Source organism: Bufo gargarizans, chromosome 2 (genome assembly GCF_014858855.1).
Source record: "Bufo gargarizans isolate SCDJY-AF-19 chromosome 2, ASM1485885v1, whole genome shotgun sequence".
Lineage (NCBI taxonomy): Eukaryota > Metazoa > Chordata > Amphibia > Anura > Bufonidae > Bufo > Bufo gargarizans.
Window position 1 is genome coordinate 266,699,708 of NC_058081.1, and position 23,841 is coordinate 266,723,548.

A 23,841-nucleotide genomic window follows, 5' to 3' on the forward strand; every position below is an offset into this window, starting at 1 on the left:
TAGGGGGCCACCTTTCAACGAGCATACACATTTATAACTTTTTGGAACTTTCACCCTGCTTGCATTAAAAGGAGTGCTTAGTGACACACAGACCAGATGGTGCATGCAAAGATTTGTTTTGCATATACAGTCAGTAAAAAATAGGAATATGTTCATTTTATGTTTCCTTCTAATAGCATTTTAGTTTAGCTTTTGTGTTATATTATATACCTGGGATATTGTGGGGGCAAAATAGTTCATTTACAAACATTGTCTACTACAACACCAATGGTACAAGACGTGGTAAGGCTACTTTCACACCAGCGTTTTTGCTGGATCTGTCATGGATCAGCAAAAACACTTCCATCATGATAATACAAAAGTCTCTATCCGTTATGAACGGATCCGGTTGTATTATCTTCTATTATCGGATCCGTCATGGACACCATTGAACGTCAATGGGGGACAGATCCATTTGCTATTGTGTCTATTGTCTGAGGCAGGACATAAGAACCTGGGTAAACAGCATTTAGTTGCCAGGTAAGTTCTGTCTCCTTTAACTGATTATCTAGATCATGCGATTATTAATTCCACTCTGCTTATATTTATATTGCGTACAGTCACTCTCGGTGTATTTCTGTAACATGCATCATTCCCATCTCATGCTCTTTGCTGTGCCTCTGCCTGACAGCTGACCCTTATGGAAAGTTATTGGCTAGGCATAAATCCTAGACCATGGAACATTACTTTGGCTGCTTGTCATGTGCTACATAAATCTTTCAGTGTTGATACATGTAATCATACACTTGCTGGGGCGGTAATATACTATTTGCATCTATTACAGGACATTTTGGATTCATCACCGGCATCCTTAATTCTGCCCTCGGTAGAGAAGGAGACAGTAAATAACTTGCCAGATTACCTGAAACAGCAAGATGACTGGAATATAGTCAATGTGGACAATTTCAATGAATCCTCTTTGCATATAGATAACAATAAACCAAACCTGATTATAATAAGGCTACAGTCTATACCCAGGTACAGTAAATATTTCACTGTAATATTAATGTAATTTGTGTGGAGGCATATCAGTGCAGAAGAAAGGAGATGTCTGTATATAAACGCACCAAACCTACAAGTTCAATATGTCGGAATCATAAAAGACACATCTAAAGTAATACAGTATATAACATGGTGCTGAAGATAAGGACCACAAATGGACATGAGCAGACTGGCAATAGACCTTACAGGGAAAATTCCCAGTGGGCTAATGCCTAGGGGGCGGCCCAAGCCATCCTCATGGCTGCCAGTAGGGTATCTAATGATTTGATGCTCTCAGCATTAAATAATTTAGGAACATCAGGTACTTATGCACCTTACTGGTGGCACTACAGTATTTAGTTATGCCGGGGCAGTGTAGTGTACTGCACTGTGGTACTTGCAAAAAACTATGTAATAGCACAACACAAATAATAAAGTAAATACAATAGTGCCATACTCACTATAGAAAATGTACTAATGCTACGTTATAAATGTGAGATTCTTGGCAGATCCATTTTGTACAAAATTATTTTGCCTGTCCAGCAGCGTCAAGGCGATCTCTTTAGGACAGGAACCTAACACTAAATAGTACATCCACTGGTGCCGTACAAGCCTACAGTAAATTCATTCATGCTGAGCCCACGCCATATTGTACCTCTTGTGGTGCCACAATGGCCTCCATTAAATTTAGGGAATGCAGGTTCCACATGTATGCTGAGCCCACTCTGTATTCTACCTCTCCTGAGGCCAAATGGCCTTCAATAAATACAGGGAGAGCAGCTACAGCTATATACAGTATATACTTACACTCTTAAAATCAGCCTATGGGACGGACAGGTTAATCAGGAGTACTTGACCAATGGCGTCAGCCACACCTCCAAAGCAGACTGCAATGAAGATTTGATGCTCTCAAAATTAACTAATTTAGGAGCATCAGCAGGGGCGTAGCTATAGTGGGTGCAGAGGTACCAGTCGCTACCGGGCACAGGAGCCTGAGGGGCCCAAAGACCCTTGTGCCACATAAGACACTGGCATTATAGAAAGTGCATACTGCTCAATTTACACCTCTGGCTGGAGGGAAGGGGTTAGGTTAAATATTTAGCATGAGGGGGTGCCCTTTCAATGTTTGCCTCAGGCAGCAGGAAGGCTACGTGCTCCCCTGCCCCTTGCCAACAAGCACTGAGGGACGGGGGCCCAAGCTGAACTCTTGCACCAGGGCCCATGAGCTTTTAGCTACACCCCTATGCATCAGGTACTTATGCACCTGACCTGACTGGTGGCACTACACTGTATGCTACTACTGAGGCAGTATATTGTACTGCACTGTGGTACTTGGTTCTGCTGAGGTAATGTTTTCTGCTGTACTGTGGTATTTGGTTCTGCTAGGGCAGTATACTATGGTATTGTGGGCCCTACCTATTCCTGTTGGCCCTGCCTATTTGTATTTGCTTGCCTTCGGTCAATTTGGACCTGCCTACAACATGTGGCCACTTTTAGTTTTTTTTTAAGTTCCCAGTGGTCCCCTGCAAATGGATACCTTATTTCTTCCACTGCCTGATTGTATCACTTCCTATTATGTACAGTGTCTTATATATCATATAGATGTAAAGAAATAACAAGAATATTTTAACACCTTTTCAACATGCTGGTAAATATTTATTTTATTCATTAATGTGAATGACCCCCAATCAAACCTCAGATAAGAGCCACAATATAAATAAGACCCCCGATTCAGAACTTAGATTAGACCCCCATACCTCATATCAGACTCCCCATACCTCAGATCAGACCTCCTTGTCTCAAATCAGACCCATATGCCTCAGATTAGACCCCCACACCTAATATCACCCCCATACCTACCCCGCCTCAAATTAGCCCCCCATGCCTCATTTGATCAGCCAAAGCCTCATATCAGCCCCATGCCTCATTTGATTGTCCCCCAGCCTCATATCAGCCCCCATGCTTCATTTGATCAGCTCTGAGACTCATATCAGCCCCCATGCCTCATTTGATCAGCCCCCAGTCTCATATCAGTTCCCATGCCTCATTCAATCAGACCCTATGCCTCATTTGATCAGCCCCCAGCCTCAGATAAGATAAAATAAAAAAATCCACTTACCTCTCCTGCTTCAGATGCCGCTGCGCCTCACCGCCAGCTCTCTCTTCTTCCTGCCGTCAGCTGTGCTGTGACCTGGCGCACACAGCGTAAGGTCACAGGCGACAGCAGAGGACCAGGAAGCGGTGAGTACAGAGCCTTCACTGCTTCCCGGTCCTCCGGTACTAATGAGTGCTTCCATAATGGAAGCACTCATTACTATTCACCCCATAAGATGTAGGGATATGGGGCGAAAAATATGGTACAAATTCCACAGCGTTGCAAGATTGCTATCACTTGCATCAGTCCCTGCCTCCATTTAGGACTCACAAATTCTAAAATAAAGGGGTTATCCCATCACTAATGTAAATCAGACATGATACAGTACATGATACAGCAAAGCTAGAACCAGCCATGTACCTCACATGGATCTGGAGATCTCCCCATTCATTGCTCTGCTAGATTTATATCAAGCTGACAAATCAAGGGGAGGGTCTTTACTGCTGCAGCTAAGGGGGCGTGTCTCAGCTCTCCCTATCACAGCTCAGGAGGCAGTTGAAGGATGGAACTGAGCATGTGCGGCCTTCTCAGTGAGAAGGTCAAAGAAAGAAGAAAATACAAACAGCAGGAGGCGCTATACAGATACATTTTATTGAATAACTCAGATGCTATGCTAAATTTTTAATTACATGCAATTACAACTGAATTCAGATCCAGGTGCTGGTGTGAAAACTGTAGAAATTTTTTTTATGGGACAAACTCTTTAACCTGTCTGTATGTTTTTGGAGTGTGGGAGGAAAGTAGAGCACCTGGAATAGATTTAAACCCAGGACCCCACACAGTGCTAATCACTGAGCCAGTACTTAACAACATCCTGATGCCTGCTGCTATTGCTTACTTCAAAGTGTTTCACTTTAGCTAGTAGACTTGCTTTTGTATTTTGCATCATTGTCTTGGCATTTTTCCTAAAGGTTTTCTGAGACTGCATTATTCATGTTTCCTTTCATAGGTACAGGTCCTTGTACAGCAAAGTATTCACATGCCATCACATTACAAATCACTATCCTATTTTTGGCCATTATTAGTCACGAAGAGTCAAATAATATTAACCCCCTCCTGACATTCTGTCATTTTTCACCCTTCTGACAGAGACTAATTTTGCAAATCTGACATGTGTCACTTTATATGGTAATAACTTTATAATGATTTTACTCATCTAATTGATTCTGAGATCGTTTTCTCATGACACATCGTTCCTCATGTTGCTTTTAAATTGCGTCAATATGTTTTACAGAATTTAGAGAAAATTTTATTTTCTAAATTTCAATTTCTTTGCTTTCAAGACAGATAATTGATATTTACCATGTGTCTACTTTATGTTGGCATTATTTTGTAAATGTAATTTAATTTTTTTAGGATGTTCGTTTCAAACCATAACTGATAATGTGCAATTCTGTACAGTGATAAAATGTATTGCCTTCAATGAGGCTTTGTTAATATGGCCGCCAGTAATGCAAGACTTGATTAGTCTCATGCATGCGCTATTACTATCGTGGTGCATGCATTAATGTTTCAAATTACGATTTAGAACTCGGGTTTGTGATGTGCGCTACGATTATTAACAAATCCGAGTTGAAACATTAATGCATGTGCCGCAACTTATAGTGACAACGCATGCACGAGACTAATCAAGTCTCGCATTACTGGCGGCCATATTAACAAAGCCTCATCGGGGGCAATACATTTTATCAGTGTATGATGCTGCGATTCCAAACCCAGTTTGCTGTTAGAAGGCTTAGAATGTTAGAAGCAATTTTTCAAATTTTCAAGAAAATTTCAAAAAACAAAAGTCTGAAGACTTCTGAATCATTGTATATTAAATGTTCAGGGGTCTGCTCAAGTCAGAATTTCTATAATCCTACTGCTAGTCCCCATGCTGTATAGTGGTTTGCCAGAAACAGAATTAGACACTTTGATCTGCTGCCTGCAAACAATAATTTTTTAACATGTCAAAAGATTTGGATTGCCCATAGATCGAGCAATCGGCGGTAGTATTACACTACGATTATCTGCCGAAAAATCAGGCAGTGTAATATACGCTTTACAAGCTGCTGCAATACTCCTTTGCACCACAATCTGCAACTTTTCCCCGCTCACACTAGGTCTAAAAAAAAGTTGTGACGTGGGCGGAGAAGGCCCAGGAGGCCCGTCTCATTTACCATTTTTTACACCTGTTTTAGGCATAGAAAATGGTCTAAATGTAAGATGGCTGGGAAGCTATCTTACATTTAGAAGCGGCGGTATGTAGAGACCGATGCCTCTTCATAACTTCGGCGGATCCACCGCCAGTGCAGGGCTTTATTAAGACCAGCGTGTAAATCGTTAATAAATGCGTCCTATTGTTTTTCACCCTTCATTGTTAATGGCCACACTGTAACCGGCTTGCTAGGCCACGTAGATCAAGCCGCACTGTGGCCACTGCACAGCTGTACTCCCAGTGTGATTTTTGTTTTTTGGAATATGTTCTTTCTACATAAATTATTACCAAACGAATATATTGTTTTGCCTTTTATTTATTCATTATTGATAGCATGTATGATTGTGATAATGAAATAAGATATTATATATATAAGATATATATGTTTTCTCCTTTCTGTAGGTCGAATAAAATTTCTGCTGCTATGGTCTTTGCAGAAAATGGTAAGTAAGACAAATCCAAGGAGGCACTCATAAAAATAACCTTTTGCTAAAGTAGTCCCAGACAGTATCAATGAATGAAACAAGTAATCTTCACATGTTGGAGACGTAGCACTGGATTTCAATATTTCTGCCATTTTGTATGATAATCCTAACTAGTGAAGAGTGAAGTTTTCCAAAAATTTGAGCTGCTTTGCCGAATTTTACAAAAAAATTTGCTTTGTGACAAACCACATTTCCTTTTAAGTAGTGGTTTCAATGGCAGGGAGCAGGGTTTGCGCTCTCATTCAGACAGGAACCTAGTCTATAAAATACCTGTCTCTATGCCATTGGGCATCTACATTCAGGAGAGCAGACCCTGCACATATAGTGTGCTGCTTCTTGTTACTTCTGTGTGCATTCAAGCAACCAATGAAAGGAAGAGCCATATGTACCACCTAATCAAAGTCGCCTGTGCAATAGATGGGATAATAGAAAGGCACTGGGACAGACACTTAGGTTGAATAAAAAGAATGCATTCAGACATGGAGGTAGCTACACTTTCACGTATATGCTACAGACAAAAAACATCACAGAAAAAGAAAAAAAAACATCCTGCACGATATGATAAAAAAATAGGCGGATGTACATGGCAACATTTTAAACTTTAGTAAATTAAACAGAGTAATTTATCATCCAAGACTGAGAGTGCGCTCACAATGTGAGTGACAAGAGTAACTGTTGTTTCATTATTTTCCTTGTAAATGATTAGTAAGGGGCGAATATAAGAAACTTTGTAATATATGTTATCGGAGATGAGAAAAATGCTTATTGCTATGCCTATCTGACTATTCCCTGTTTCCTCTCTCTTAACTAAGAACCCCTTTACACTGGCTGACAAACAGAGTAATTGTCAGGAAAAGGTGGTCTTAAGAATGCTGATTTCCAATAACTGCTCTGTGTAGAGGTGCCACCAATTACCCTATGGACAAGTAAACATCATCAGAGGAAAGCATTATTGATGCTGACACCACTATCATTTTTTCTAGGCAGCAGATCTTTCTGTATAAACAGTGATTTGCAGCGCAGAAACACTGATTCTCTATGAAGATAACGAAGCTTGGTAGTGAGTGCTGATCTCCATTCACAGGAGATGATTGCTGCACGCAAATGCATTTTATACCTCCACTGAAATCAGGCAATGGCCAAGAATGAACAATATGCTCCCAATAATTGCCTAATCAGTTAACCCATGCAAAAGGGCTTTAATTTGCAATTAACTGCTCAGAAATCTCTTTAGTGAAGATGGCTATGTGCTCACTGAAGGGCCCGTTTGCATAGAATTTTTTAGAGAGAAAAAGAGGGAGGAGAATGGAAGGTTTGCTGGAGACAGTAAGAGGCAGAGAGGTTGACACAGAGATTGCTGCTGGCTTGTGTGATGAACTTGGATGTAAGCGTGATGAAACTGAAGAGATACAGGTAAGGCTACTTTCACACTAGTGTCAATATTTTCAGGTATTGAAATCTGTCATAGGGTCTCAATACCGGAAAAAAACACTTCTGTTTTGTCCCTATTCATTGTCAATGGGGACAAAACGCAACTGAACGGAATGCTCCAAAATGCATTCCGTTCCGTTCTCATTCCGGAGAGCAAACCGCAGCATGCTGTGGTTTGCTTTCCGTCCTGGGATGCGGAGCAAGACGGATTCGTCATGACCCACAATGCAAGTCAATAGGGACGGATCTGTTTTCTCTGTCACAATCTGACATAATAGAAAACTGATCCGTCCCCCATTGACTTTCATTGGAGTTCATGACGGATCCATCTTGAGTATGTTAAAGAAAATCCAACCGGATCCGTTCATAACAGATACAGATGATTGTATTTTAAGTAACGGAAACGTTTTTGCTGAACCCTGTCGGATCCAGCCAAATGGCTAGTGTGAAAGTAGCCTAACCTATCCAGTAAACTGCACATCCACTGCAGGACTTGGTGCTAGCTACCTGATTCAGCAAGAGCAGGTGAACTTGTCCTGTAACAACCCTATAACTAGGCCCTGCCTACAAAAAAACTGTCACCTAGATAGGGACAATCCAGCTCAGCAACCTAACTAGTTAACTTTCAGCGGTCTTTGTAAGTCATATGGAATCCTCTCTTGTATTCACTGGGTAGCTGCGAGCAGGTGGAACAGACAGAACGAGTAGTCATATTAGGCAGGGTCAAAAACAGTCAAAAGTCAAAGCTAAAACCGTATCCAACAGTAACAACAGAAACAAGCTCAGTCAGAACCAAGAGAGATAAAGGTACAGAAACACAAAGGCAGGATAATGGTCACTAAACAGTCTAAGTGTAAACACAGTAGCATACAAGAAGCAGGCAAATAGTTATTGATTAATCAAACCAGGTAAAAAATAAAAAAAAAAGACTCAGAAAATGTGCAGAGGTATAGTACACACAGGAACCAGGCAGAAAATACAATAAATGGTATTAGACAATCTCAGCAGTAGGATTGAAAAGGGTTGTGCCCCTTTTTTTTTCTCTGGGAGGAGGAGCTTTGATGAACCCCCCCCCCCCCCCCCCCCCCACCTCCTGGGCAGACCTGCAAAGGGAACCATACTTACCTGTGGTGGCCTGCTATCCTTCCATCATGACAAATTGTCACATGATGCAAGGGGAGCAGGTCACTGCTTCGGTCAGCGATTGGCTGCACAACGTCAAACCAGAAGTTTTAATCCAGGAAACCAAGCGGAGCAGCGGAGGCTGGAGAGCACAGGAGCCGGAAGCCAGCGTAGTGAAACAGGTAAGTATGGTTCCCTTTGCAGGTCTACCCAGGAGGGGGAGTTTGCCAAAATTCCCCCACTTCCCCACAACCCCACAAACATGCACAACTCCTTTAAGTAGAGCACAGATCTCACTGTCTTTCGAGGCAAGCCCCTTTCTGCCTTCCTGCTTCATGTAAGAATCAAGAACAGGCAATTTTGTCATTCTTTGTCTGTCCTCTGGAGCAGAGATTGTTACAGTTTGTGAGTTACTGTAATTTCTGTTTAACGTCACTAGTGGATTCAGACCTACACTGCTTATTTCTGCTGTATAATGTCCAGTTGTCCACCATTACTGCTGCTGCTTCTGAGAGTGTGCTACAGAGACTTAGAATTGAAAGATATAATACCAGCTAGTCTCCACGCCCAGAGAAAACATAGCATTACAGATATATTGCAGAGGGGAAAACAGTTAAAAATACCAGATACAAGTCTACTGTTATTCCTCACATACACACGCGACAGCCTCAGGCTGAATGCACACGGCCGTGAGCAGTCCGTGGTATCCTGGCCTGCCATCCTGCTGAGAGCCGGAGCGCACGGTGTCTAAGCAGCCAATGACGCCTTGCGCTCCTGCTCTCAGCAGAATGCTAGGCCGGGATACCACGGACCGCTCACTGCCGTGTTCCACGGCCGTGTGCATTCGGCCTTAATCTGAAATGTTACCTGAAAGGACTGTTGCACTTTTAGTGCACTCTTCTCTGTTGCTAAGCAGATGCCCTAACAAGACACCGCTTAGCAAATAACATGGCTCAAAAATGCTCACTGGGGAATTTATTATTAAAGTCTCCTTAGAAGACACAAAGAAAAATGTATCATACAGAGTGATATACTCGAATAGGTTTCCGAGCTAATATTTATCTTCAAAATTATATATATAGGCTGCATTTTATTTCTTAAACCAACCTTATATTGTGTAAGAAAAATGTCAAGTTATTTAACAAATTAAGGTAGGATGAAATGTTGTTGCCTTTAGCTGCATAAAAATGATAATGTGAGGCTGGATTAAGATAAAATTGAGATTGTTCTTTGCTGAAAAACAAAGGTCAGTGACATTATCGGTAGCTATAGCTACAGTTGTCACTTTTTTCCATGGAATGCAAAATAATGTATCGCTAGAGTTATCAAGAAGAGAGGATTCCAAATGTGCAGAGGTATAGTAAACACAGGAAACAGGCAGAAAATACAATAGCTGGCATTAAGCAATCTCTGCATTGAGATTGAAACGGGTTGTACAAACTGTTACCCTTTTAAAGAGGACCTGCCACCACGAAATACAGTGCAATCTGCAGTCAACATGTTATAGAGCAGGTGAAGCTGAGCAGATTGATATGTAGTTTTGTGGCAAAATATTTAGCAAAATTTGTAATTTATACATTTAAACTTCTTATTTTCTAAACTTACAATCTCCCCCATGCACAACTATTACTGACTAACAACTATCTCTGTATACACAATTACACAGAGAATGCTATCAATCATTGATAACACCTCCCCTGTGTATAACTATCAGTGATTGACAACTATCTCTGTAGCACACTTACACAGAGAATGCTATCAATCACTGATAATACCTCCCACTTGTACAACTATCAGTGACTGACAGCTATCTATATATACACACTTACACAGAGAGTGCTATTAATCACTGATTTAACCTCCCTGTGTGCAACTATCAGTGACAGACAGCTATGTATACACACTTACACAGAGAACACTCTCAATCACTGATAATACCTCCCTGTGTGCAACTATCAGTGACAAACAGCTATCTATGTATAGACACTTAAAACAGAGAATGCTATCAATACCTGCTAACACCTCCCCATGTACAACTATTAGTGACTGACAGCTATCTATGTATACACACTTACACAGAGAATGCTATCAATCACTGTTCTTACAAAATTTTTCATCTGGGCCTCTGTTGGTTGCATTTACCTATGACACTGGATGACTTGTTTCATGTGCTCCTGGCAGTTGAAGACATCTGTGTTGGTCCCATGTTCCTATGTGCCCGCATTGCTAAGAAGGATGCAAATCACCCTCTAGGAACAACAGAGTCATTCCATGTCAAGTGGACCAACCTAGAAATCCAACCCTCTCCAAATTGAATAACATTTTGCACAGATGTTCCCTAGGGTCCTACATGAAATCTTTTTTTTTTTTTTCATCTGTGCCTCTTTTGGTTCCAGAGTTTCAGGCAGCTGATGATGGACCAGCTGTAATGCGCTGCTTGCGGTGTAACCCAAAGTGGCAAATTTTTGAAGGCATAGTATCTTAAGTAGTTAAGCTAGGAGGCTGAAATTGCAAGCTAGTGAAACTCCTTGGGCTTAGTCTCCTTGCAAAGTTTGGTGCCTTAAGAAGGCTTGACTCAATTTGTACATGCCATCAAAATAGGCCAAAAAATTGACGAATGACCGTTAAGTGTCTACTTTGACTGGCCACTGCTCCTGACATGTATGTCCGATCAGGCTGTAATTTTGCAGTTGTGTCCCATGCGATATATCATAAGGTAACATACACAAACTTTCCAACAAACTTTAAAAGAAGATATTAGACAAATTATATTTCTTATTTTTGCCAATTTTTGCTACTATTGGGGTGGAAATATCTCAAATGTGCAATTTTTTATCTTTTTTTTTTTATTACTCTCATCTAAAAGAATATGTTTTTTTGCCACAGAAGTCACCCTGTTTTATCTTTGACCCGGCCTTATGTTGGCCAGAACTCAGCTCACAAGAATGTACCTATTTTGCATTCGTGCATGAAGTTCACTACAGATAAAAGAGGATACCCTCCTGAGATCCTAAAAGATGCATTTAAAAACTTCCTACAAAAATATAGACATGCCCTCCTTACTTATAGTTCTCACTCTAAAGAGGAGAACAAGACTATGAGAATAGTTGGTACATTTGACAAACAGAATTCAAGAGTCCTAAGTGTCCTGAGGAGATATTGGGGAATCCTTTTATCTGATCCTGACATCAGTGACCTCATCCTCCACAACCATTAGTTACCTATAGAAGAGGCATATCAATCAGAGATAGACTGGTACATAGTCACTACCAAACAGCACATCATGTTTTGGAATATCATAACAGAGACTATAGGACCCTAAAATTCCAAGTAATTGACAAAATCCGTAGATCCCCTATAGGTGGTGACTGGTACAAAAGGATTCTCTGTAAAGAGGCCCAGTGGATACACCGTCTCAAAACGATGTGCCTGCGGGGCCTCAATGAACAGATATCTTTTGCTTGTTTTCTTTAAATCTCCCTTTCTCATGTTCCCCCTTTCTGTTAATATGTATGGTCCCTTTTCTTATTTATTTATGTACGCTTGTTAACCTGTCTCTTTATCTGACCAAGAAGGGTCATATGTGTACATTTATAGTCATAGGGGGACCCGCTCTAAAGGTATAACTCCTTTTTTTATTCTTGGGTTTTCTTTATCATCCCCTTTCCTCACTTCAAGTATCCTTAATTTTTGTGGCCAACCTTTCTTAATATAGGTGCACCTTGAATTGTGCTCCTCTCTCTCCCCTATTTGTATTATATATCACATGTCCATTTGTGAAAGCAGGTGGAACACAAGAGGCACGATATCATTATCTGGCCTGTGAGCTTGGGTTCAAACGATGCGTCCGCGGAGTGCTTACCACCCACCAGAAGTGTGTTCCACCTACCGGAAGTCGCTCCTTCTCCATGAGAGCGCTTATTCCGGCACCTCAGCTTACTTGTGTGTCTACTTTGAACTAGTGGGTCTGTGTATTAGCACAATAGGGGCACATTGTATTGGCTTATGACCAAATATATTTAATATGTCTCCTGGAGCGCCAATATTTTAATGTTGGAACGCATTTGCATTCCATTATACCGTAAGAAAGGCGGAGCTATATCCTCTTCCGGCTAATCATGTCCCTGAGAGTGGGAGTGCCTTTTTTAAACACATCTACCGTTTTAGGTATAAATAGGGGAGATTTTGGACACTTTATTGCGCCCACATCATCTTGGTTACCAGCATCTTCACTTTATTTGTCCCCTGACAAAACATTACCATCTTCAATGGGGAAATGCGTCTACAATCATTTTGACAAGCTTTTTTAGGGCTTTCTAGGGCATTTTTTAGAGTTTAGCCACCGATAAGTGGGGTCGCCCCTTTCGGGACAGGTGCTCCGCTTTTAGGCAGGGATAGCCAAAAGAGACACCCAGGGACAGTTCATCTCCCGACAACACTGCCTATAATGACAAACTCTCGTGGGTGTAATTCCAAAATCACAGGAACCGCGATTAAATTCACAAAATAGCCCACACTGTTTTCACATGGTATTGTCTATGTATAATTGCCCAGGATATGCCCAATTATCTGTTTCAATATATCTAGCCACATTTCTTTTTGTGGGCACATATATTATCTATATGTATAATATTTATTTGGGGGTTATATATATATTTTTTTTCTATTGGTTTTATTATGTATGATTAAAGGGAACCTGTCACCGGGATTTTCAGTATAGAGCTGAGGACATGGGTTGCTAGATGGCAGCTAGCACATCCGCAATACCCAGTCCCCATAGCTCTGTGTGCTTTTATTGTGTTAAAAAATCGATTTGATACATATGCAAATTAACCTGAGATGAGTCCTGTACGTGACTCATCTCAGGGACAGGACTCATCGCAGGTTAATTTGAATATGTTTACAGAGCTATGGGGACTGGGTATTGCGTATTGTGGATGTGCTGGCGGCGATCTAGCAACCCATGTCCTCAGCTCTATATCCAGGTGACAGGTTCCCTTTAAAGGTTAGTGACAGCTATCTATGTATACACACTTACACAGATAATGCTATCAATCACTGATAACACCTCCCCGTGTACAACTATCAGTGACTGACAGCTATCTCTGTATACACACTTACACAGATAACGCTATCAATCACTGATAACACCTCCTCCATATGCAACTATCAGTGACTGACAGGGTATCTATGTATACACACTTACACAGAGAATACAATCACTGATAACACCTCCCCTTTGTACAACTATCAGTGACGACAGCTATATATGTATACACACTTACATAGAGAATGATATCAATCACTGATAACACCTCCCCCATGTATAACTATCAGTGACTGACAGCTATTTATGTATGCACATTACATAGAAAGTGCAATCATTCACTGATAACACCTCCCCCATGTATAACTATCAGTGACTGACAGCTATTTATGTATGCACATTACATAGAAAGTGCAATCATTCACTGATAACACCTCCCCTGTGTACAATTATCAGTGACTGACATCTATATATTTATTCCCACTTACACGGGGAATACTATCAATCACTGATAACACTCCCCTGTGTACAACTATCAGTGACTGACAGCTATCTATGTATACACACTTACACAGGGAATACAATCACTGATAACACCTCCCCTGTGAACAACTATCAGTGACTGACATCTATATATTTATTCCCACTTACACGGGGAATGCTATCAATCACTGATAACACCTCCCCTGTGAACAACTATCATTGACTGACAGATATCTATGTATACACACTTACACAGAGAATACTACCAATCACTGATAACACCTCCCCTGTGAACAACTATCAGTGACTGACAGCTATCTATGTATACACAGTTACACAGAGAATGCTATCAATTACTGAGAACACCTCCCCTGTGTACAACTATCAGTGACTGACAGCTATCTATGTATATACACTTACACAGAGAATGCTATCAATCACTGATAACGCTCCCCTGTGTACAACTATCAGTGACTGACAGCTATCTATGTATACACACTTACACAGAGAATACTACCAATCACTGATAACACCTCCCCTGTGAACAACTATCAGTGACTGACAGCTATCTATGTATACACAATTACATAGAGAGTGCTATCAATCACTGATATGATAACACCTCACCAGTGTACAACTTAAGTCAGAAACAACTTAAATGTAAATGTATAAATTGACAAGTTAAAACTATATATCAATGTGCTCATCTCCTCCTGCTTTATAACATGCTGCCAGTTTGCACTGCATTTCATGGTGACAGGTCCTCTTTAATCAAAATGTAACAACATGAATTATTAAAATGTGCAGTTAACTCGTAGCTTAATGACATTCCAAATGTAATAGTCTTCAGTCCATTTTTATAATTATGAAATTTTCATTATAATTCAAAATATGTTTTTAGAGTTTAACTACTGTTTTGTTGCCAATCCACTTGAAGGCTGTAGTGCTTGAATCAGTCAAAGTTTATTATTATATTATATAAAAAATGAAGGTCCAGTTTGGAGTTTTTGAAAGATTAGGACACTGCATTACAGCTAGGTTGCTAATACAATGTTGTTAATATGAAAAAATACAAGCCTTTCCTGGCAGCTTCCCTGTGTGTGCCATTAGTAGTTTACAAAAACCTGTATACTATGAATGGACCACAATGGCAGCAATAAAGTCACAAAATGCATACTGGCATAACTAATACCTGTGTTCTGCTGATAGTAGCTTTGATTCTGATTGGACAGTCTGACAACTAAATTCTGAGGCTACTGATTATAGTCAGTCAATCGATGTTATATAAATCAGTGTAGACTGTTCTCCAAATTTTGTAACATAAAAAGTATTTTCCTCTAACGTTAAGGGAATGGTCACATGTAGTTGGTCCCAGCAGTGGAAAATATGCAGCGAACCCAACTGAAATCTGCAGCCACAAAAGCCAGCCTAAAAGGGCAGCGGCATTGCTGCAGCAATAGCATAGGGTCTTCTGCTTTTAACCTTTTGCATTAGAAAGGCAAGTAGAATAAATTGACACACTCTGGATTGGAAACCCACAGCACAAGTCAACTTACATTGTGTTTTTTTGTATATTAGCTGTGTGTGGATAAGACTAATAACATTATTATTGTATTTCATATTAATATAATAAGTATATGAATGTGAAGTCACTGGCCTAGAAAGAGGCTGCAGTGCTAACTGGTATTATGCCAAGACTTCTTCATACAGCTGATCATCGGGGGTGCCGGAAGTCAGACCCCAATCAATCAGATATTGATGACCTATCCTGAGGATAGGCCATCAATAATACTCTCTCAGAAAACCCCTTTAATTATATTGCTACTAATTATTTATTAAATTCACAAAGAAATGTAATGGATATTTATTTCTGTTCAGAACTGACACATAATCTCTAATATTTTTTTTTATATTCACAGATAAACACATTTGGAGGATCACACAGGAACTGAAGCACAGAGGATTCCAGTTTACTGCAATTTACACAGGAATGAAGCCATTAAAAGTAAATTAAATGTTTATATCCCTTAAAAGCATTTTCATAATGGTAAACTTAAACCTGAAGCACATTAATATATATATATATATATATATATATATATATATATATATAAAGAAAAATGGCGGCACTGGCTCCCGAGGGAGAAGGCGGGTGCACGTCCCAAAGGGAATGGACTGGTTTCCCTGATGAATATTCTAGGAAAAATGAGCGGCACTCCAAGAATAAAAGCAGTGAACCCTTTATTGCACCACCGGTGTGAATAAAGGGTTCACTGCTTTTATTCTTGGAGTGCCGCTCATTTTTCCTAGTATATATATATATATATATATATATATATATGGAGAAGGAAAAATGATGGCGGCACCGGAAAAGACACAAGGAGGGTGCTAGGTCCAGGGATGTAGCAGCTTACCCCGTCAAATAAAGATGAAAAACGGACAGCACTCCAAGTAAAAAATAGTGGTGTTTATTCACCCATGTAGATGGCAACGTTTCAGGCTTGAAAAAGGCTCTTGTAGGAGCTGAAACGTTGCCATCTACATGGGTGAATAAACACCACTATTTTTTACTTGGAGTGCTGTCTGTTTTTCATCTTTTTATATATATATATATATATATATATATATTTACTACTCACAAAAAGTTAGGGATATTTGGCTTTCGGGTGAAATTTTACGCTACTGTGATATTATATCATGAAAGTAGGGCATATAAGTAGAAGCATGCAATGGTGATTTCCTCATCTCAAACAATTTATTGAAACAAAAGCCAACAACAGTGGTGGGTATACACCCACAAAAACTGTCAATGTCTAAAAAACTTGTGGCCTTGAGAATCAATTACAGCTTGATGTCTCATGCTGTTCACAAGTCAACTTATTGTCTGCTGAGGCATGGCATCCCATTCTTCTTGAAAGGCGGCCCTCAGGTCTTTGAGGTTCTGGGGTACAGAGTGACGAGCCTCTAAATGGCAACTCAGCTGGTCCTATAGGTTTTCAATGGGATTCAGGTCTAGAGAAAGTGCAGGCCACTCCATTTGAGGTACCCCAGTCCAACACCAAATCCAAGAGCTTTATTGGCAGGACCAAATACATTTAGCATTGCCAAAGCAAAACAAAGCATTAACAAGGGGTGGGGTGGGATCGGTTGTGGGAATAAGGGAAGGGTATCGAGGGTTAGGGTATTACAGTGCATAAGAGTGTGGAGGATATTAGGGACAATATGGGGGGCTAGGATATACAGTCCATAGGGGAGGGGGTATAGGAGACAGTATAAGGGGTATACAGTCCATGGGGTATCATGGTCTTCTCTATTGGTGGCAGGTAGTGACGTATCGTGCTATTTGCACGGTTGTTTCCTCTTCCCCCAGTAGGATGTAGAGTTTCCTTTCCTCATCTGTGGAGATGAAATCCGGGATGTGGGCGGAGAGTCTCTGGAAGTGGGCAGTTCTCAATGGTGCGTATTTGCTGCAGTGTAGCAGGAATGTCTACACAGTCTCTCCTCCCGGGGCTTCCATGTCTGTCTGTGCCACCCTGTCTCTATCTTCAGGCTGTGGGCACTCAGACGGTACAGGCTTAGGGTCTGTCTGTCTTTGTGGTGGTGTAGCCTCTCCAGATAAGGGGCCATTGTGTACTCCCTCTGCAGTGCTTGGTAGACGTTGAGTTTCTGGGAGTTCTTTATTTCACTCCTCCATTCCTCTAGGTATCGTTCCTTGCATATTTCTATGGTCTCTTTTATTTGGGCTTTGTCAGGCTGTGTTGGTGGTCTTGGCTGGGCTGGCTGCTGGCGCTTTGCTTCAGAGTGCATGGTATGGCCTCGGCTCCCTGGCTCAGTGAGGCTTTATGGTGCTAAGTGCTGGGGTTGCTGTTCTGTATGTGCACCCAGTATGAGAGCTCCCTCTGCTGGATAGTCAGCCATAGTGGAAATCTGCCTAGCTCTGCCCAGCATGCTGAGTTTGAGTTGCTGCTATGGACTTGGAGAAAATACTTGCAGAACTCTAGATGGAAGACTTCTGTTGGGCTGGAGTACCACTTTGATTGGTCAGGGTAGGTTATCGGGCCCCATACCTAACTGCTATAGAGCAGAATTGGGGTGATGATGCTGTCGAATATTTTTGCTCAGACTCTCACCGGTGGTTTTAGGTGGTAAAATTGCCTTCTGATGGCATAAAAGGTTCTGCAGATTTTTTTTTTGCGGGCCTCTGCTGCTGCTTAAAGCTCCCTGACTGGTTAATCTCCAGTCCCACGTAGGTGTAACTGTTGGTGGTCGCCAGTGTGGAGCCATTTAGTATCAATAAATGGGGAGGTGGAGGTTTTATTTAGATTCTTTCTCTGGAACACCATCACTTTTGTCTTCTTTGGGTTGATGGGCAGTGCCCCTGTGGTGCAGAAACTCTCCAGTACTGCCAGGCTATCCTGTAGTCCCATCTCTGTTGGGGAGAGCAGCAGGAGGTCATCTACATACAGCAGGAACTACTCCTCGTGGTAATGCAGGAGGAGGCCTGGTGCTGAGGAGGATTCCAGGGCTACATCCAGTTGGTTAATTTATATGTTAAAGAGTGTTGGGCTCAGACTTAATAAAAAAAATAATTTAAACAGACTGCAGCTCTGCCTGACTCCTCGACCCTGTTTGAAGAACGCGCTTCTCTTCACATCCACTTTCCCACTGCATTGGTTCCCGGTATATGCACTCTTGATGACATCATAGGTTCTTCCTCCTATTCCGCTCTCTAGGAGTTTTAGGAAAAGGCCTGGGCGCCACACCGATTCAAACGCCTTTTTAAAATCCACAAAGCAAGCATGTATTTTGCCATGTGAGCTGTGGACATGGGTCTTGATGAGACTGTGCAGTGTGTAGATGTGGTTGGTGGTGCGGTGGTTTGGCATGAACCCAGCTTGGCTTTCGTTGAGTACGTCCTGCTGTGTGAGGAAGGAGAGGATCTTTTTATTGATGATGCTGTTAAACAGTTTCCCCAGTGTGCTTCTGACACAGATTCCTCTGTAGTTTGCTGGGTCATATCGGTCCCCATTCTTGTAGATGGGTGTTATGAGGCCTTCGCTCCAGGCCTGGGGAAAGGAGCCGTCCTCAGGATGAGGTTGAATAGTGCCTCATGTATATCTGAGGGGTTGTATTTGATCATTTCTGGTAAGATGCCATCAGTACCGCTGGCCTTCTTACATTTTATCAGCTTTATTCTTTCTCTTATTTCCTGCACCGTGATTGGTGTATTCAGAGGCTTTTGAAAGTCCTTGATTATCTCCTCCATGTCCTTCAGTTTTGCAGCTATTTGTTTCTGCTCCAGGGTTTGGACATCTTGCCAGTACTGCCATGGTATGTAAGATATTGCTGAAGTACTTCGCTGCATGGCTGACACCTTGTTGGTTTAGTTCATATGGGTTGGTATGAAAATTTGTCAGCAGTTCTTGAATTTTGGCAGTGTTGGTCATGTTGGTGTCTTCGGTGGCAGACTGTTTGCGCCATTTGAAGGACGGTGGCAGTTAGTAGAGACCGGTCTGGTGAGGTTGCTGTGTGGTTGGCTTATCAGTGGATTTCAGGTATAGCAATATTTGGTTGTGGTCTGACAGGTGTGTTTCAGGGGTGACTATGAGAGCATTGATGTTTATGGGGTCTGTGATGGCATAGTCTACCACACTGCTGCCTACATGAGAGTTCATAGTAAATCTCCTAAGGGAGTCACCCCTTGTTCGCCCATTCATTATGTATAGGCCAAGGCTCCAGCACAGGTTCAACAAGGTTTTCCCACTTTTGTTTACTGTCTTGTCGTAGCTGTTTTTTGCTGTCTGCATTGGTTCTTGGTAATTGCTCTCTCCTCCAAGTATGTATGTGTTCCCCTCAGAGGTCAGATAGTCCTTTTCTGTGCCTGTTCTGGCGTTGAGGTCTCCATAGATGAGCACTCTGCCCTGAGACTGGAAGTGGCTGGCTTCTCTTTGTAGGACCTCATAGATGTCAGGTTTGTAGTAAGGGGACTCTGTTGGGGGGATGTATGCCGCACACAGGTACATGTCAGACTGACAGGTGAGGATGGAGCTGTTTATTTTGATCCAGATGTAGCTGTCTCCTTGTTTAATTGCTTTGATGTGCTCTGTAAGCTCCTCCTTGTACCAGATTAGTATGCCTCCTGAACGGCAACCCTGTTTAATGTTCTTGTTTTTCTGGGAAGATATGGAAAGTTAAGAAATAGAATAACGGCGGGCAGGCACTCAAATTATGGGTTCATGAGAAAGCAGGTTTTTATTTGATTCAAAATATATGAACATAAAATAATAGATAACAATACTATAACAATTAGTGGCTATGGGCTAAAATAAAACACAGTGTTAATATTTTAGCAGCAATATCTAACAGCAGTTAATAAATAGCAGTTAATAAATAGCAACAATATTAGCAGCATTTGAAAGCAATAGGTAGCAGCTGTTAAAAACAATAGGTAGCACCAAAAGTCACCTCTATAATTGGTTTGTTAGCAATAGTTCATCCTTACGGTGAGAATGCAATGTATCGGTAACGATGTATCATTATATCGTAGCAACAATGTTCTTAATGGCAACGATGTATCAGTAATGATATAGCAACAATGTTCTTAATGGCAACAATGTATCAGTAATGATATAGCAACAATGTTCTTAATTGCAACAACTGTGGGAATTTAGCTATTAGAAGTAACTGAGAATAATAGCTTGATATCTCCTTTTTTCTTATGCGGTGCAGATGATCGCACCTTCAAATACAGTCTCGTTTTTATATAAGAAATCCTCCGTTATGTACAATGGATAGCTTGTTACTCACGGTTCGGCTGTCTCCTGGTGCGGCGTCCCGCACCAATTCTGAGAACAAACTGACCTTTATCTTTAGGAAACTCTGATCACAGCTTGTATTCAAAAGTCGGCGCCCCTCATGTTATAGAGGCGTCTCTGTTTAGTTCTAGTTCCTTCCCTCCAATATTCGGTTCGCCTTTTAACTTCTTTGTTTCAGCTGCCGGTGTTCCACTTTTTTAAAGAATAGGTCAATTTACCATGAGTTGGAGCGCTCCAGCAGTATAATCTTCAATTTTAGTATGCTTGTTCACCCAAACATGTTTCGGAGCGCAAACTCGCTCCTTCCTCAGTGGTCAAGCATACTTCATGTCATGTCCTCTTTTTATTCTGTCCAGGTCTATCAGAAAAACCGGAGTGCAATCCGGGATTGTCTCTTTGTGTTTCTGGGAGATCTTTCTATGTTCAATTCTTATTCATAGCCTCCCAATTCTCTATATTAAATAATTTCATTATTTTTTATTTCATTATCTTTTATGCTGCTTTCCAATACAGTTGTTTATAAATAATTTTATGCTGCTTTCAAATACAGTTGTTTATAAGTATTTTATAGAAATATATATATATATATATATATATATATATGTATATATATAAAAATATAACATATTTGTAAAATATATTAGAGAGGTATACATGATATATAAATCAAATGTATGATGATAAAAATATATTCTCCAAATGGAATATATATTAAAAATATATTAAAAGAGTAGGGACCTCTGGAGAATATGTGGTTATATGGGGGACCCCTAGTCAAGGGAAGACGGAGGTGCTGATAGCAAACAGAGACCCCCCGTCGTCCATCAACCAGGGGCACCTGGAGGTGACGAGGGTGAGTCATATTGGGCAAGAGCACCTATTTCCAGAAAACCAGTGGAGATCCGCCTTTTCTGTTATATCTTCCAAGATATGGAAAGTTCCCTGTATTCCATGAATGCAAAGGATTCATCCTCTGCCTGGGTCCATATCTCCAGGAGGATTTGAATATCAATGTTTTCAAGTCTCTTTTTAAAGTCTGGATGATTTGTTTTGGATCCAAAAGCTGAGGCATTCAACCCTTGGATGTTCCAGCTACTGATGACTAGTGATTTCATTTTGAGTCGGTCTACCTGAGCAGAGATTGTCATAGGACTCAGTATTATTGGGGGGAGGGGGCCATTGTGAATGTGGCATCAGTATGTTATATAAATTGCTACATAAAGTTCTGATCTTCACCATGTTCCTGCACTCCCTTGCTCCATGTTGCCATTATGGGGCAAGAGGTTTCCTCCACATTTGCCATGCTTGTGGGCACTCTCTTTGGTAACAGTTTATTGGAGTTTGCCATCTGTGTGTTGGGTTAGGGCTTTCTTGTGGTCCCTGGGGTCTATTAAGTACCATGTCCTTAAGCTCCTTTGCAAGGTGGCTGACTCCTTGTTTGTTAAGGTGCTTGTTGTTATACAGATGGTGGGCTGTAATTGTAAGGTGCTGTGTCAGTTGTATGTCTGTTGATGATCTGAGATTGGAGGCCAGCTCTGCATTAATCTGTTGAATTGTTTGGTGAGGAATGTCTTTTCTTGGGAGCAGAGAAGATAGGATAATCATTGTGCTGGGGAATTTTAGCTGTGTCCTTTTAACCATTTGTGACAATTTGTCTGTGATGGTTTCTTGGTCTTGTTTGAGGTCATTGGTGCCAGTGTGCAGGATGAGGTGTTTTGGGTCAGTGAAATAAGGTTTATTAATGACCCCTGCTGTTTGTACAATAGTTGAGCAGTAGATCTTAATGACATGCCTCCCTGGAAAGAGTCTCTTTGTGTCCAGGTATTTCCCATTGGAGTCTATAATCAGCACAATGTCAGGACTGGGGGGTTTATAAGAGCCATTTGTTTGGTGTTTGGGCTTGGGCTCTGGGGTGTTGTATGAGGCTGTGTTGGCAGCATTGAGGGAGGGGTCTGGCTGGCTGTAGCTGTCATTGGTGTCTTGGGTGTTGTGTCCAGTGCTATCTTTGATCAGCGCAAGACAGGGCTTTTGTGTCTTTTGTTGTCACCTCTTTTTTTGGCTGATTTAATATTTTTATTTTCCTGATCTCCTCCTTAAGTTGTGAATTCTCCTCTTGTAATTTTTTAAAAGAGATACTTTAATATCACACAGGGCTGCAGTGTGCTCGGATTTCAGCCTGGCTAGTCCTTCTCTTGGTCCTTTGCATTTTTCATTTTTCACACCTTGGCTTCTTTGAGTCTCTTCCCTGAAAAGAGTGAAGTCCCTTTCTAGTTTGGACAGACAGTCTATGAGGGTCTCCAGGGAGGGGTGTCAGGGGGCTGTCTGAGAGTCTCTGGGGGGGGGGGGGGGGCTGTTTTGCCTGTTTTGGAGTTTGGTCCTCGCATATTTGTGTAGTGAGGTTATTTATATTTTTATAGTTTCCTGCTTTCTCTCTGATATGGGGGGGAAGAGCTTCTCAAATTGCTCTAGTCTGCATTCGGTGCCTTGAATCAAGATGGTGCCACTGTGATAAACATTGATGGTGAATACTGTCTGCTGGGAGTCCTCTTCATCTCTAATTCTGATATGGTTGCCCAAGTCCGGGTTCATGTCCTTAATTGTAATGTCCACAAAATGCCATGTGCCAGGCTAATATGTCCTCTGTAAAGAATATTTAATTTGTTTTGCTCCCTTGTTCTTTATAATCTGCAGATTCTCTGGATTGCCTTTCAGTGTAGCTTTTTTTTAAAGCTTTCCTCTGACCCTCATTAGCTTCCCTTGGATATGGATTTAAAGTGCTTGACCTCCTGCTGACTCTACCTTTTGTCTTGGAGGCTTCAGTCCTGTCTGTGCTGCTCTCCTTTTGCGTTTCCAATGTCACAGTACTTTTCTTAGTTCATATGTTTATCTTTGTATTATAGTGTATCAGCAAGTTTATGCAGCTTATGCAGTTTTATAGCAGAGAGCCCTTACCTTGGGAAGGGCTTGTGTTCTGTTCCTCTGGATTTCTGGAGGTTGTCTGTCTGAGGGCAGGGGTCTCTTCAGCAGCAGTCTGCTTGTTGTTATTCCATAAGCTTTTTTATTTTATTTTTTCTGGATGTCCTTGT

General features: G+C 41.2%; 1 protein-coding gene across 1 annotated transcript in view; it reads left to right on the forward strand.

Annotated features, from left to right (window-relative positions):
• The window catches only part of LOC122927929 (V-type proton ATPase subunit S1-like), a 91,197-nt gene that overhangs the window by 34,501 nt on the left and 32,855 nt on the right, over window positions 1-23,841 (forward strand). The window contains exons 4-6 of the mRNA XM_044280272.1: window positions 824-1,017; window positions 5,775-5,815; window positions 15,860-15,945. Of these exons, the coding sequence (XP_044136207.1) occupies window positions 824-1,017; window positions 5,775-5,815; window positions 15,860-15,945 (321 nt within the window). The remainder of the gene's footprint in view (window positions 1-823; window positions 1,018-5,774; window positions 5,816-15,859; window positions 15,946-23,841) is intronic.